The 17,125-nt window shown below is 39.6% G+C and overlaps 1 protein-coding gene across 5 annotated transcripts in view; it reads right to left on the bottom strand.

Moving 5' to 3' along the window:
- The window catches only part of NCKAP5 (NCK associated protein 5), a 1,219,674-nt gene that overhangs the window by 763,889 nt on the left and 438,660 nt on the right, over nucleotides 1-17,125 (bottom strand). For all 5 annotated transcript variants that reach the window (XM_027562077.1, XM_027562091.1, XM_027562069.1 and 2 more), the window contains exon 3: nucleotides 800-873. In XM_027562077.1, the coding sequence (XP_027417878.1) occupies nucleotides 800-873 (74 nt within the window). The remainder of the gene's footprint in view (nucleotides 1-799; nucleotides 874-17,125) is intronic.

The following is a 17,125-nucleotide window of genomic DNA, read 5'->3' as shown; positions in this document are numbered from 1 at the left end:
GTGGAATTCAGAGTCCATACTAGCACTGGCAAAAACATGGCCACATGGACTTTAAAGATCTGGATAATCCTATCACAATGATCTCCATTCCCTAGAAGCCTCAGGGAATGAGTTACTTGGGAAAACCTATATAAAACTTATATAATACTCTCCTCTTTTTCCAATTTACCTGCAGATGTTTTCACACCTAGAGTTAGAATCCATCACATAAAACAAAAACCAAACCAAACATGGAGGACCTATACAACAGCATTCTTGAAATATGTATTTTTTAATATAAAGAGAAGCAGAAATTTTAAGCCGAAGTGTTCTCAGCCTTTCAATTATAGAAAAACATAAATAATATTTAGGCAGGCAAAGGCCAGAGGATTTGGGTTCTAGTTTCTACAAGAATACAAGTATTCTTTCCTGCAAAATCCCATGGACTGAGGAGCCTGGTAGGCTACAGTCCATGGGGTTGCAAAGAGTCAGACACATCTGAGCGACTTCACTTTCTTTTCTACAATATAAGTTTGTTGCATGGCCGTGGACAAATGCATTCCTTGACCTTGGCAAGTGTTATGCTTTCTACCATCCTCCAATCTCTGAGCGGGTCCTTCACTCAAGGACAACTTTTGACACCACTGTTTTACTTTAATTAAAGGAATGGAACTCTTCAGGTAGCCTCTGCTGATTTTTGCCCCCAAAGGTGCTTTTGGAAACCAAGTAGAAGAAGAGACCTTTTGCCAACTCCATGCTTCTGTGATTAAGATTAAAGCTATAGATGCAGCTATTAAGTTAAGAAGTAGATTTAACTCACCTCCAGAGACTTCTGTGTTGCTCCTCAAGTTGATTTAACAGATGTTCAATGTATTTGTTGGAGTCCATGTATTCCTGTGCATAGAAAAATAAAGCTGCATTACACCAAAGACAAAGGCAAAGACAAACCTCTTTACCATAGGCATCAGGACTCTAAGACCATCTTTATCTCTACAGGAAAATTTTGGACAAGATAATTCCCCTGGTCCGTCTCATTTGTAGGAATAGATGCTTCTATGACTTATATGCATTGTCATTTGGGGACAAATAAATTTTTCTCCATATCCTACCATGGTTCCAAGAATGAAAAAATGGAGGAGAACTGGAGTTATATCAAGTCAACATAAAAATCCTCTTAATCACAGAGAAAAGCCAAATTTCATAGTCATTTACACAATATGTTATGTGTATGTGTGCTGTGTGCTCAGTCGCTCAATTGTGTCTGACTCTTTAAGACCCCATGAACTGTAGCCCACCAAGCTCCCATGTCCATGGTATTTTCCAGGTGAGAATATTGGAGCAGATTGTCATTTCCTACTCCAGGGGATCTTCCTGACCCAGGGATGGAATCCATATCTTTTCCATCTCCTGCATTGGCAGGCATATTCTTTACCACTGCACCCCCTGGGAAGCCATGTTTTATATGTTTTGCCACATAAAAGTATGGGGTTGTGGGGGGATGCGAATTGAGCCAAACTTAGAAAAGGAGGAATAAAGTAGACAGTGCAGGTCTTGATTATACCGATTTTACACAAATCACTTTCCAGCAAAAACACTATTTTTGAGCTACATAGAAACTACATATTCATTGCCCTCCTTCACTGGGCATATCGTTTATATTGATGAGTCACATGTTTATTTTTCCTTCACTTCCTTATATGAACAATGCAATTTGTCCTTGGTTTTCCTTTTTTTTTATTTTTATCATATTTATTTCCTTAGAAAACCAATATTTAGCTTCTAAGAAGATATAAAGGCAACCTTTTCTTGTTTAGAAACACTCATAAATTTGTGTAAATCAAATTAGGTTTTCAAAAACATCTCCAAAAAATAAGGGATTCCTTCATTGCATGAGAACTGCTCATAGCAATAACTGTAGGTTATTGAACCTAATTATTTTAAAATTTGTGATTCCTGAATATGAGGTTCACATACAATCATTTTAACTGCTAACTACGTATAAAAATACAACAACAACAATGACAACAATGAAAACTTGTATCATTTATTTCATCCTGAACCTAGTACTTCTTTCCCTTTCTCTTTGAGGAGCCCACAGGCCTCTGTGTCTACATCACAGCAGCCTTAGACAGAAGAGTGTGCAGTGATTTCAGTATTAAGGTACCCATGAAAGTTACCATTTTATATCTTATTGATTTAAGATAAACTAGGAATTCAGATTAATATTGATACCTTTTTAAAACATTTTTATTTTGATGGAATACTATATAAAATCAGTTGTTTCTATAAAAATATTGACTATAATGGGTGGGGGAGTAGAAGACACACAGTAAGAGCTGGCCTTATGTAACAGGAAGGGCTCTGTTCAAGTTTTTGGACCTGTGTAGCCTTGGAGAAGCCTTTTCACCTTTCTACAATATTTCAGTTAGACAGGAGGGCATCCCAAGTTGTTATCTAACAACACTATTCTAATAGTTTTCCATAATTCTATTACAGAAAATTAGCCAAAGAGTCTTATTCTTATTAATATGCATGTTCAAGTGAGTTATTTAAACAAGATCATTGACATGAAAAGCAAAGCATAAATCTGTTACTGCAGGAAGTTGCAATGGTTTGTGGTAACGCTATTAAGTATCTTGATCAAGGTTTAAACATGACAGGAACACTCAAATTTCTTAAAGATATTTTCAAATACATTGTTTGAAAAAATATTAAAGACAGTGTTTCTAAGTAGAGGCAAATATATAAACTTCAAGGTCACCCATCCAGTCTTCATTCAATTTTTTCCAACACTTATTATATGTCATGTGCTGTTCTAACTTCTGGAATGCAAAAGTAGGAAGTCAAGAAACACCTGGAGTAACAGGCAAATTTGGCCTTAGAATACGGAATGAAGCAGGGCAAAGACTAATAGAGTTTTGCCAAGAAAATGCACTGGTCATAGCAAACACCCTCTTCAGACAACACAAGAGAAGACTCTATACATGGACATCACCAGACGGTCAACACCGAAATCAGATTGATTATATTCTTTGCAGCCAAAGATGGAGAAGCCCTATACAGTCAGCAAAAACAAGACCAGGAGCTGATTGTGGCTCAGATCATGAACTACTTATTGCCAAATTCAGACTTAAATTGAAGAAAGTAGGGAAAACCACTAGACCATTCAGGTATGACCTAAATCAAATTCCTTATGATTATATAGTGGAAGTGAGAAATAGATTGAAGGGCCTAGATCTGATAGATAGAGTGCCTGATGAACTAAGGACGGAGGTTCGTGACATTGTACAGGAGACAGGGATCAAGACCATTCCCATGGAAAAGAAATACAAAAAAGCAAAATGGCTGTCTGGGGAGGCCTTACAAATTGCTGTGAAAACAAGAGAAGCGAAAAGCAAAGGAGAAAAGGAAATATATAAGCATCTGAATGCAGAGTTCCAAAGAATAACAAGAAGAGATAAGAAAGCCTTCCTCAGAGATCAATGCAAAGAAATAGAGGAAAACAACAGAATGGGAAAGACTAGAGATCTCTTCAAGAAAATTAAAGATACCAAGGGAACATTTCATGCAAAGATGGGCTCGATAAAGGACAGAAATGGTATGGACCTAATAGAAGCAGAAGATATTAAGAAGAGGTGTCAAGAATACACAGAAGAACTGTACAAAAAAGATCTTCATGACCCAGATAATCACGATGGTATGATCACTGACCTAGAGCCAGACATCCTGGAATGTGAAGTCAAGTGGGCCTTAGAAAGCATCACTACGAACAAAGCTAGTGGAGGTGATGGAATTCCAGTGGAGCTATTTCAAATCCTGAAAGATGATGCTGTGAAAGTGCTGCACTCAATATGCCAGCAAATTTGGAAAACTCAGCAGTGGCCACAGAACTGGAAAAGGTCAGTTTTCATTCCAATCCCAAAGAAAGGCAATGCCAAAGAATTCTCAAACTACAGCATAATTACACTCATCTCACATGCCAGTAGAGTAATGTTCAAAATTCTCCAAGCCAGGCTTCAGCAATACGTGAACCGTGAACTTCCTGATATTCAACCTGGTTTTAGAAAAGGCAGAGGAACCAGAGATCAAATTGCCAACATCCGCTGGATCATGGAAAAAGCAAGAGAGTTCCAGAAAAACATCTATTTCTGCTTTACTGACTATGCCAAAGCCTTTGACTGTGTGGATCACAATAAACTGTGGAAAATCCTGAAAGAGATGGGAATATCAGACCACCTGATCTGCCTCTTGAGAAATGTGTATGCAGGTCAGGAAGCAAGAGTTAGAACTGGACATGGAACAACAGACTGGTTCCAAATAGGAAAAGGAGTACGTCAAGGCTGTATATTGTCACCCTGCTTATTTAACTTATATGCAGAGTCCATCATGAGAAATGCTGGACTGGAAGAAGCACAAGCTGGAATCAAGATTGCTGGGAGAAATATCAATAACCTCAGATATGCAGATGACACCACCCTTATGGCAGAAAGTGAAGAGGAACTAAAAAGCCTGTATACCTGTGGCATATTCATTTTGATATTTGGCAAAACTAATACAATTATGTAAAGTTTAAAAATAAAATAAAATTTAAAAAAATAATAAAATAAATAAATTTTTAAAAATAAAAAAATAAATAAATAAAAAGCCTCTTGATGAAAGTGAAAGTGGAGAGGAAAAAGTTGGCTTAAAGCTCAACATTCAGAAAACGAAGATCATGGCATGTGGTCCCATCACTTCATAGGAAATAGGTGGGGAAACAGTGGAAACAGTGTCAGACTTTATTTTTTGGGGCTCCAAAATCACTGCAGATGGTGACTGCTGCTGCTGCTGCTGCTAAGTCGCTTCAGTCATGTCCGACTCTGTGCCACCCCTGAGATGGCAGCCCACCAGGCTCCCCCACCCTGGGATTCTCCAGGCAAGAACACTGGACTGGGTTGCCACTTCCTTCTCCAGTGCATGAAAGTGAAAAGTGAAAGTGAAGTCGCTCAGTCGTTTCCGACTCTGCGCGACCCCATAGACTGCAGCCTACCAGGCTATTCTGTCCATGGAATTTTCCAGGCAAGAGTACTGCAGTGGGGTGTCACTGCCTTCTCCTGCAGCCATGAAATTAAAAGATGCTTACTCCTTGGAAGGAAAGTTATGACCAACCTAGATAGCATATTCAAAAGCAGAGACATTACTTTGGCAACCAAGGTCCATCTAGTCAAGGCTATGGTTTTTCCTGTGGTCATGTATGGATGTGAGAGTTGGACTGTAAAGAAGGCTGAGCACCAAAGAATTGATGCTTTTGAACTGTGGTGTTGGAGAAGACTCTTGAGAGTCCCTTGGACTGCAAGGAGATCCAACCAGTCCATTCTGAAGGAGATCAACCCTGGGATTTCTTTGGAAGGAATGATGCTAAAGCTGAAAAGTACTTTGGCCACCTCATGCAAAGAGTTGACTCATTGGAAAAGACTCTGATGCTGGAAGGGATTGGGGGCAGGAAGAGAAGGGGACGGCAGAGGATGAGATGGCTGGATGGCATCACTGACTCGATGGACGTGAGTCTGGGTGAACTCCGGGAGCTGGTGATGGACAGGGAGGCCTGGCGTGCTGCGATTCATAGGGTCGCAAAGAGTCGGACAGGACTGAGCGACTGAACTGAACTGAACTGAACTGAAGAGGAAGAAAATTCCTTCCCTCAGAGAGCTTACGTTCTGTAGAGAGATACATAACAAAGAAGTGATCAGATTGATTTCTGATTGGTTACCTGCTAGGAAAGAAATAACAGATGATAGGAAGGACTTTAAATGGGGAGGGCACCTCCTTTATATGCCATGGCTGGAAGAGGATTCTGAGCAAATGAATTCTGGGTCTGGGGCCTGGTAGAGAATAGGCAAGCATATAGAGAAAGGAAGAGGGGGAGAACACCACAGGCAAAGGAAAGAGCATAAGCCAAGACCCCCAAATGTGGTATTTAGGAACAGAAAGGAAGCCAGTGGGGCCAGCGAACAGAGCCCGAGGTGTGTAGTCTAAAAAGAAGTTGGACAAGAAGTGAGTATTAAGCACTCAGTCATGTCAGACTCTTTGGGACCCCATGAACTGTAACCCATTAGGCTCCTCTGTCCTTGGAATTTTCCAGGCAAGAATACTGGAGTGGGTAGCCATTCCCTTCTCCAGGGGATCTTCCTGACCCAGGGATCAAATCCAGGTCTCCTGAATTGCAGGCAGATTCTTTACCCTCTGAGCCACCAGGGAAGCCCTCCCTGGACAGGAAAGCAGGGGCCAAACCACGTGCAAGTTCTAGTAACCAAGAGATCTGTGTTCTGCTTATTCTGCGTAGCTCAAGTCAGAGGTGGACTCTAAAGGGTGATTACAAATATAATCTTTGGGTCAAAGAGATTTAGGTTCAAATCCTGGTTTTGGTACTTACTAGCTGCGCCCCCTCAGGCAAGTCATTTAATCTCTCTAAACCTTACTTTTTTTTCATAGAGATAAATAATTGAAGAGGTGTGGTAAGGATTAAATAAAACAGTTTAAGCATATAACACAAGGCAAGCAGTGAACAGAGCCAGTTCCATAGGATCAAACCTCTTCTCAAAAGGTGAACCACTTTACCAGGTGAAGGTTATATGCATTTTCTCTTCTCTTACTCAGCTTCAAGGTTTGTAAGTCAATGCTTCTTCAATTATAGTTGGATTTTAGAACAGGTAGTTAGAGATTAACAGTAATAATACAGCTTTTCAACCATGTATTAGGTATATCTGGATTATGATTTAAACTATAAATGCTATTTCAAATAACAAATACAGACAGGGTGCTTCCATTTAAGGTATTTTTACCCAATTGTCCATAAAAATAGCTATAATATAATGACATCTTAAACCACAAACAATGGAAAACTAAAACCAAGAATTCTTCATCCTTCGTTTCAGCTTAATTTTTCTCCATGGCATGCTTACTTCTAATACCCAGTTTCTGTTTCTTGCATATTTATTGGGTATTGCCTATACCCCACCTCTATGTATACACACACACACAAAGAGACACTAACTTAAATGAATTGAAAGAAGAAAAGATAATGCTTACATGTGCTTTCTGTTAAATGAAATGTTTTCCCCTGCCCAAGAGAATTTAGGCAGCACCTCATGCATTTATCAATTCTGGCTCCTGAATTGGAAAGATTTGTTAACTAATAATAAACACCTATCATTCTGTAAGAATAAAATAGAATTGTTCTACTGGGAATCATTTACATTTGGAGATTAATTCCCAGGAAACAATGGAGGAGGATCACAGTGGGGCTGGCAGTAGTGCACACTGGAATTACAGTCACAGCAAGTACAATGCTGTAGCAACGGTGCCTACGGTGCCAGCTTGAGTATAAAGCACATACTGAATGTTCTTAACACAAGCTCCAATATTCCAGAGTATCAAAGAAAGGGAATGGCAAAAGTTTACCTCAGTATAACACAGCTCTCCAATGTGCCTCAGGGACTGGACATTGGGAGACCTTGGAGAAAAGATTTCTGAAGCAACTTAGCACACGTGCATGCAAGCTAGAAGAAAAACATATACCATATTCCCATTGTCCTTGGTGTCAATGTTCGTTGTAACATTATCCATGAAAAAATGCCAGTTTCATCAGGCTTGCTTTGCCTAGAAGATACTTCTCATGTCACTCAGCATAAAAACTATATTCAAATATAGTTATTAACATGATGAACATTGTATTCTACTCATTTTCCTTATGACAAACACACATTAGATTTTACAGTAGAAGTGACAATAAAAACACACAGTCCTGTGAAGGACAAACAATCTAGATAAATTAAATAAAGGATAAAGATGAAAATGAATAGAGACATGATGAATATTAGGTCAGAAAATGTAGGTGTGTCTATTAATTATAGCTTTTGAGTATTTGGCAAGATTTGTAAGGTAAACAATGATCAAAGGGATAATTAAAGAGACCTTTCAGCATAAAATTGAGAATAAGAAAAACACTTGATTTTACACATCAAAAAGTTTCCTCACACTCCAGGTAGATTTTACAGAAAATCATCCACACTTCCACCCACCTAAGGGCTGGAAAAAAAACTGTGTGTATGTTTGGGGTGGGGGCTGGAAGACTGCATGCACCCAGACAAATGGGTCTCCTACCAAGGATTTTAAAAAGGCTAACTGCATAGCTTCTGGCAAGTCCAGATGTCCATTGAAACCTTTGAGTCTTAATCCATAAACAATCCCAATAAAGTAGATTCTTTGTAACAAAGCAACCGAAAGACATTCCCAGGTTTACATGAATTCAGAAAGTAAAGCACCTCCCTTAATTAAAAATACATGTGCATGGCAGGGGTGGGGGTGGGTGGGGCAGGGAGAGGTGTTCCAAGGTGGAGACTCAGGAAGATCAAGAACTCACCTTGCCCCATGGACACACCAACTCTACAGCTATATATGGGACAATATTCTTCAAAAAAGAACTGAAAATTAGCTGAACTGCTCCTCCACAACACATGATCAAAGGACCACACTGAGATTGGTAGAAAATGCAGAGATGCAAGCTCACCAAAAATTCCATCCCTGGTGCAGAGTCCCACAACAGGGCAGGATCTCACAAACAGAGAGCTTCTCCCCAGGATGATGAATTTGTTCCCCACATCAGCCAGCCCAGCCCTGGAACCTACAGCAAAGAAATGAGCCCCCCAAACGTCTGGCTTAGAAACCAGCAGAGCTTATGTTCAAGGAATCCAAAAGTCTGTGTGAACTAAAAATGCCACCTGCCACATAAGTAAACAAAGTATGTTGCTGACATTCAGCCATCACATTACAGCTGCCCTAATGGTGAGCCCTGGGAGAACTCAGGATGGAGGCAGGATCTGTCTCACATGTATCAGCCAGCTGCTTACAGCTACCTCTGATGGTATTTCTGAGGAGACTAGGATAAGAAGCATAGGACACTGACCTGAAGTGCATATCAAAGGAATGATTCTGGGCTAATTTCAGTGAGCCCAGACTTTGCATCTTTGCATATATAGAAAAGTGCCAAATTCCTTAACTTGAAATATCTGGTTTTCCTTAATTAACAGTAATCTTTTGAGTATCTGACTACCTGGCCTTTGTTGCAAAAATTCCTATATAGCCTGGCTCCCTCCCTTGCCTCTTGGGAGCAGTCTTTCAGAGTTATCTGAGATGCTGTGTCTCTGCCTTAAGTCCCAGTATTGTCCACTGACTAAAACATAACTCTAAACTTTTAGGATGTGATTTTTTTTTTAGTTAACAGTTGAGGTGACTTGAGATTCCCTTTTAAAAAGGCTTGCATGAGGTCTCATTTGCCCTAGAAACAAGTGAAAGTGTTAGTCGCTCAGTTGTCCGACTATTTGGAAGTCCATAGAATGTAGCCTGCCAGGCTTCTCTCTCAATGGAATTCTCCAGGCAAGAATACTAGAGTGGGTAGCCATTCCTTTGTCCAGGATATCTTCCTGACCCTGGGATCAAACCCAGGTCTCCTGCATTGCAGGCAGATTCTTTACCATCTGAGTCACCAGGGAAGCCTCATTGGTCCTAGAACCCACTGCAAAACCAGCAGTTTGAAAAGTGCCTGGAACATGAAGCAGATTCATACACTAATCTTCAAACATCTGCTGGGGGAGGTCAGGACGGTTGGAGCTCTTTCTGGAGACTGGAGTGCTGGCAGATGCCATTTTGCACTCTCCTACCTTGTTAGCACAGGCAGGTATGCAGATAGGGGACTCTCCCACTGTCTTGGTAAGGCAGGCAGGGACGAGTGGGTATGGCATTCCCTCACTCCCTGGCTGGTACCAGCTAGTGTGAAATCATGACACTCCCCCACTCCCTTGCTGAAGTTGGCAGGGGCACACAGACAAGGATTTTTCCTGATGTCATGCTGAAGCCAAGGAGCATGTCCCACCCCCATGCATTCCAGATGCCTTTCTAGAGCCAGCAAGATCAAGCAACCCAGACAGACAGACTATGCCCCCTTGATCATCTGGCCCTGGTGGGCAAGGGGATTTGCATTCCTGGGCCCCATGGAACTATAACAATGGGAAAGATAGTTCTTGACAGGATGCCACATCCAGGGCACTGTACAGGTAGTAGACTGAAACACACCTCCAGTCTTGTTGAAAAGGACAATTTACTTGTCCTGGAGATTCAGCTTGAGGGACAGGCTTCAGGTCTGCACACATCTAGAGAGTACAGAGGCATTCTTGGGAAATGTAAGACACCATTCTTGCATACTCCCTTGACCTCCCTGAGCTCACTGATACGTCCCAGAAAGAAGCTTATAGACTTGTCTAGAGGTCTGATTTACAGAAATGCTACTCAAGGGTCACCTCCAGATTTCCTGGTCTGAAGGCCAGCAGGGCTTATGAATATGGTCCACAGGACTATATATTTGCATACTTCAAAACCTGTTCCCCAAGTATCCGGCTTTCAAATAGCCTAAAGCTAAGTACAAAGTGAGATCCTTCCCCTTGCAATATGGAAAAGTCTTGACACACCTTCAACAACAGGAACCTGTCAAGAATAAATCAGGCTGTAGGACAATCACAAAGGTTCAAAAGACAACCAACCACCAGGACAAGTTTGAATTATAAAGTTCCTCACATACACAAAGCCAGTACTTCAAGACACAGAGAGGTCACCATCTCACCTAATACATAGGAAAGTTAAAGTTAAGTTGCTCAGTTGTGTCCGACTCTTTGCGACCCCATGGACTATAGCCCACCAGGCTCCTCCATCCATGGGATTCTCCAGGCAAGAATACTGGAGTGGGTTGCCATTTCCTTCTCCAGAGGATCTTCCTGACCCAGGGATTGAACCCAGGTCTCCCGCATTACAGGCAGACGCTTTAACCTCTGAGCCACCAGGGAAGCTGGATTAATACATAGGAACAGAGCATCAAACAGAATGACAAAACAGAAATATGTGCCAAGACTTGTTCTTCTTTTGGCACATATTTCTGTTTTGTCATTCTGTTTGATGCTCTGTTCCTAAGTATTAGGTGAGATGGTGACCTCTCTGTGTCTTGAAGTACTGGCTTTGTGTATGTGAGGAACTTTATAATTCAACCTTACCCTTGCGGTTGGTTGTATTTTGAACCTTTGTGATTGTCCTACAGCCTGATTTATTCTTGACAGGTTCCTGTTGTTGAAGGTGTGTCAAGACTTTTCCATATTGCAAGGGGAAGGATACCAGACTACCTGACCTGCCTCTGAGAAACCTATATGCAGGTCAGAAAGCAACAGTTAGAACCAGACATGGAACAACAGACTGGTTCCAAATAGGAAAAGGAGTATGTCAAGGCTGTGTACTGTCACCCTGCTTATTTAACTTATATGCAGAGTCCATCATGAGAAATGCTGGGCTGGAAGAAGCACAAGCTGGAATCAAGATTGCTGGGAGAAATATCAATAACCTCAGATATGCAGATGACACCACCCTTATGGCAGAAAGTGAAGAGGAAACTAAAAAGCCTCTTGAAGAAAGTGAAAGAGAAGAGTGAAAAAGTTGGCTTAAAGCTCAACATTCAGAAAACGAAGATTATGGCATCTGGTCCCATCACTTCATGGGAAATAGATGGGGAAACAGTGGAAACAGTGTCAGACTTTATTTTTTTGGGCTCCCAAATCACTGCAGATGGTGATTGAAGCCATGAAAAAGATGCTTACTCCTTGGAAGGAAAGTTATGACCAACCTAGATAGCATATTGAAAAGCAGAGACATTACTTTGCCAACAAAGGTCCGTCTAGTCAAGGCTCTGGGTTTTCCAGAGGTCATGTATGGATGCGAGAGTTGGACTGTGAAGAAAGCTGAGCGCCGAAGAACTGATGCTTTTCAACTGTGGTGTTGGAGAAGACTCTCGAGAGTCCCTTGGACTGCAAGGAGATCCAACCAGTCCATTCTAAAGGAGATCAGCCCTGGGTGTTCTTTGGAAGGAATGATGCTAAAGCTGAAACTCTAGTTCTTTGGCCACCTCATGCGAAGAGTTGACTCATTGGAAAAGACTTTGATGCTGGGAGGGATTGGGGGCAGGAGGAGAAGGGCACGACAGAGGATGAGATGGCTGGATGGCATCACCGACTCTATGGATGTGAGTTTGAGTGAACTCCAGGAGTTGGTGATGGACAGGGAGGCCTGGTGTGCTGCGATTCATGGGGCCGCAAAGAGTCGGACACAACTGAGCAACTGAACTGAACTGAACTGAATCTACCTAATAAAGAATTAAAAGCAATAATCATAAAACTACTCACTGAACACAGATGAATATATGAACACAGTGAGAACTTCAGCAAAGAGATAGAAAATATAACAAAGTACACACAGCTGAGAACACAATAACTGAACTAAAAAATGCACTAAAAGAATTCACTAGTAGACTAGATAAAGTGGTAGAAAGAATCAATGATTTAAAAGACAAAGCAAGGAAACTCATCTACACTAAGCAGCAACAACAACAATAATAATACAAGTGAAATTAAAGTGAAGAGATCTTAGGGGATCGGTGGGAAAACATCAAGAGAACTAACATTCACGTTGTGATGGTCTCAGGAGAAGAAAAAAGAAAGGGGCAGAACTTATTTGAAGAAATAATGGCTGAAAATTTCCCTAACCTAGGAAAGGAAACAGATATCCAGGTCTCAGAAGCCCAGAGAACTCCAAATAAGATGACATTCAGACAGAAACTCATAAGAAAACATTGGCCTTAGTGACAACTTACATCAGATCTACTTAATAGACATCTACAGAATATTCTGGGTGGCAGAATATTCCCAGAATATTCCCACTTCCCAGGTGACACTAGTGGTAAAGAACCTGTCTGCCAGTGCAAGAGACATAAGAGCCCAGGTTCAGTCTTTGGGTTGGGAAGATCCCCTGGGCAGGGCATGGCAACCCATTCTGGTATTCTTGCTTGGAGGATCCCATGGACAGAGGATCCTGGTGGTCTACAGTCCATAAGGTCACAAACAGACAGAACTGAAGCAACTTAGCATGCACAAAATATTCCATCCAAAAGCTGCAGGACATATTCTTTTCAAGTGCACATGGAACATTCTCTAGGACATATCATACATTAAGCCATAAAACAAATTTCAATTTTAAGGAGACTGAAATCATATCAAGCATTTCTTCAAACCACAATGGAATGAAACTTGAAATCAATTACTAGAAGAAAACTGTAAAAATCACAAATATGTGAATATTTAACAACAGACTACTAAACAACCACTGGGTCAATGAAAAATATCAATAGAGAAATAAAAACATACTTTGAGACAAAGGAAATACAACATACCAAAACCTATGGAGCAAAAGTGGTTCTAAAAGGGAAGCTCGAAGAAATATCAGCCTACTTCAAGAAACAAGAACAATTTCAAAAAAAAAAAAACAAGTTTACATCTAAAGAAGCTAGAAGACAAAGATGAAACAAAGTACAAAGTCAGCAAAAGAAAGTAAATAATAAAAATCAGATAGAAATAAAATAGAGACTAAAAGGACAACAGAAAAAATCAGTAAAATTAAGAGCTGATTCTTTGAAAAGAAACAAAATTGACAAACCCTTAGCCAGACTAACCAAGGAAAAAAAGAGGCCTGAAATAAAATCAGAAATTGAAGAGGAGATGTTATAACTGATACTACAGAAATACAAAGGATCTTAAAGTAAGTAAGTAAGTAAGTAAGTGAAAGTTACTCAGTCGTGTCCAACTGTTTGTGACCCCATGGACTATACAGTCCATAGAATTCTCCAGGTCAGAATACTGGAGTGGGTAGCCTTTCCCTTCTCCAGGGGATCTTCGCAACCCAGGGATCAAACCCAGGTTGGGCAGATTCTTTACCAGCTGAGCCACAAGGGAAGACCAAGAATACTGGAATCGGTAGTCTATCCATTCTCCAGAGGATCTTCCTGATCCAGGAATCAAACCAGGGTCTCCTGCATTGCAGATGGATTCTTTAGCAACTGAGCTATCAGGGAAGCAAGGATCTTAAAAGACTACCCTAAACAATTACTTGCCAACTCATTGGGCTACATAGTAGTAATGAATACATTCTTAGAATCACAGAATCTTTAGAGACTGAATTAGGAAGAAATAGAAAATCTGAACAGACCGAAACATATAAAGAGATTGTGGGAGGCTTTTGATTACTGATCAAACAGAAGTTTCGGACCAGACGGCTTTTCTAGTGAATTTTATTAAACATTTAAAGAAGAGTTAATACCTATCCTTCTAAAACTCTTTCAAAAGTTGAACAGGAGGAAATTCTTCAAAGCTCATTTGATGTGGCTAGTAGCATTATTGTTATACCAAATCCCAGACAAACACAAAAACCAAAAACATCACAAAAAATGAAAATTATAGGCCAATATCCCCAATGAACACAGATGCAAAAATTCTCAACAAAATATTAGAAGTTCAAATTCAACAATACATTAAAAGAATCATATACTATGATCAAGTGGGATTTACTCAAGGGATGTAAGGATGGTTCAATATCAACATCTGCAAAGTAATATGATACACTACATTAACCAAATGAAGAAAACAAGTCATTTGATCATCTCAATAAATGTATAAAAACACTTCTGACAAAATTAAATATCCATTTATACTAAACTTTCAACAATGTCAGTACAGAAGGAATATACCTCACCATAATGAAGGTCATATATGAGAAGCACACAGATAACATTATACTCAACAGTGAAAAGCTAAAAATGTTTCCTCTAAGATGAAGAATAAGACAAGAATGTCTATTTTCCCCACTTTTATTCAGCATAATATTGGAAATCCATGCCAAAGAAATCATGCAAGAAAAATAAAAGGCATCCACGTTGGAAAGAAAATAGTAAAACTGTCACTATAAACAGATGACATTATTTTATATGTAGAAAACCCTAAACTTTTCTCCAAAAGAATGTTAGAACTAATAACCAAATTCAGTGAAATGGCAAGGCATAAAATCAATATACAGAAATTGGTTGCATGTCTATATACTAGGAGAAATTAAGAAAACAGTCCCATTTACAATTGCATCAAAAAGAATAAAATACCTAAAATTAATTTTACCAAAAAGTTAAAAACCTGTACTCAGAAAACTCTAAGACACTGATAAAAGAAATTGAAAACACAAAGAAATGGAAAGATATTTCATGCTCATGGACTGGAATAGTTAGTATTGTTAAATGTCCATGTTACTCAAAGCAATCTATAGATTCAATGCAATACTTATCAAACTCCAACATTATTTCACAGAAACAGAACAAATGATTCTAATAGTTGCATGGAAACACAAAAGACTGTGAATAGCCAAAGCAATCTTGAGAAAGACGAACAAAGCATCATGCTCCTCAATTTCAAACTATATTTTAAAGCTAGAGTAATCAAAACAATGTGGCATTGACATGAAAACAGCAACACAAACCAATGGAACAGAGCAAGGAATCCAAAATAAATCCATATTTATTATATGGTCAGTTAATTAGTGACAAAGGAGTCAAGAATATGTAATTTAAAAAGTATTGTCTCTTCAATAAATGGTGTTGGGAAAACTGGACAGCCACATGCAAAAGAATGAAACAAGACCACTATCTTACACCATATCCCCAAATTAACTCTAAATAGATTAAAGATTTGAATGTAAGACCTGAATTTGAAATTCTTAAAAGATAAAATAGACTGTTCTATACATCAGTGTCTCTTGTTACCATCTTTCTAAATTCCATATATATGTGTTATTATACTGTATTGGTGTTTTTCCTTCTGGCTTACTTCACTCTGTATAATAGGCTCCAGTTTCATCCACCTCATTAGAACTGATTCAAATGTTTTCTTTTTAATGGCTGAGTAATACTCCATTGTGTATATGTACCATAGCTTTCTTATCCATTCATCTGCTGATGGACATCTAGGTTGCTTCCATGTCCTGGCTATTATAAACAGTGCTGCGATGAACATTGGGGTACACGTGTCTCTTTCCCTTCTGGTTTCCTCAGTGTGTATGCCCAGCAGTGGGATTGCTTGGGACTAGTGCACTGGGACGACCCAGAGGGATGGTATGGGGAGGGAGGAGGGAGGAGGGTTTAGGATGGGGAACACATGTATACCTGTGGTGGATTCATTTTGATATTTGGCAAAACTAATACAATTATGTAAAGTTTAAAAATAAAAAAAAAAAAGATAAAATAGATGGCAGACTCCTTGACATGAGTGTTCTGTGATGAGTTTTTAAATCTGATTCCAAAAACAAAGACCAAAAATGCAAAAATAACAAAGTGGGACTACATTAAACATAAACAAAAATTTCTGCATAGCAAAGTTGTTGCTTGGTCACCCAGTCATGTCTGACTCTTTGCAGTCTCATAGACTGCAGCATGCCAGGCCTCCCTGTCCCTTACCATCTCCTGAAGTTGGCCCAAGTTCAGGTCCATTGCATCCGTGATGCCATCCTGCCATCTTATCTCTGATGCAAAGTTAACCATCAACAAAAGGTAGAGACAACCTTCTGAATAGAGAGAATATATTTGCAAATCATATACCTGTAATGGGTTAATATTTGAAATATAAAACTCATGCTAACTCAGTGGTCAAAAATCCAAACAATCTGATTTTTTAATGAGCAGACATTTTTCTAAAGATGCAAATGAATAGTCAACAGATACATGAAAAGATGTTCAATATCACTAATCATCAGGGAAATGTGAATCAAAACTACAATGAAAAATGCCTCACACCTGTTAGAATAGCTATTATGAAAAATGATGTATCTTGACAAGGATGTGGAGAAGCGGGCACTCCCATGCACTGCAGGTGGGAATGTAAATTGGTGCAGCCAATTTGGAAAACAGCATGGAGCTTCCCCCAAAATTAAAAATGGAACTACCATATGATCTAGTAATTCCACTTTTTTGGTATATGCATGCTAAATCGATTCAGTCATGTCTGATTCTGTGCAACTCTATGAACTGTAGCCCACCAGGCTCCTCTGTCCATGGGATTCTCCAGGCAAGAATACTAGAGTAGGCTGCCATGCCGTCCTCCAGAGGAATCTCCCTGACCCATACATAAAACTGTATAATGTTAGGTGAAAGAACTATGATGTAAAACTGCATAATCTTATGAATATGTATATATACACATATATACAT

The sequence above is a fragment of the Bos indicus x Bos taurus genome, chromosome 2 (genome assembly GCF_003369695.1).
Source record: "Bos indicus x Bos taurus breed Angus x Brahman F1 hybrid chromosome 2, Bos_hybrid_MaternalHap_v2.0, whole genome shotgun sequence".
In the NCBI taxonomy this organism is placed as follows: Eukaryota; Metazoa; Chordata; class Mammalia; order Artiodactyla; family Bovidae; genus Bos; species Bos indicus x Bos taurus.
The sequence above is the reverse complement of the archived record's forward strand: the minus strand, read 5'-3'. Positions and strand labels throughout refer to the sequence as shown.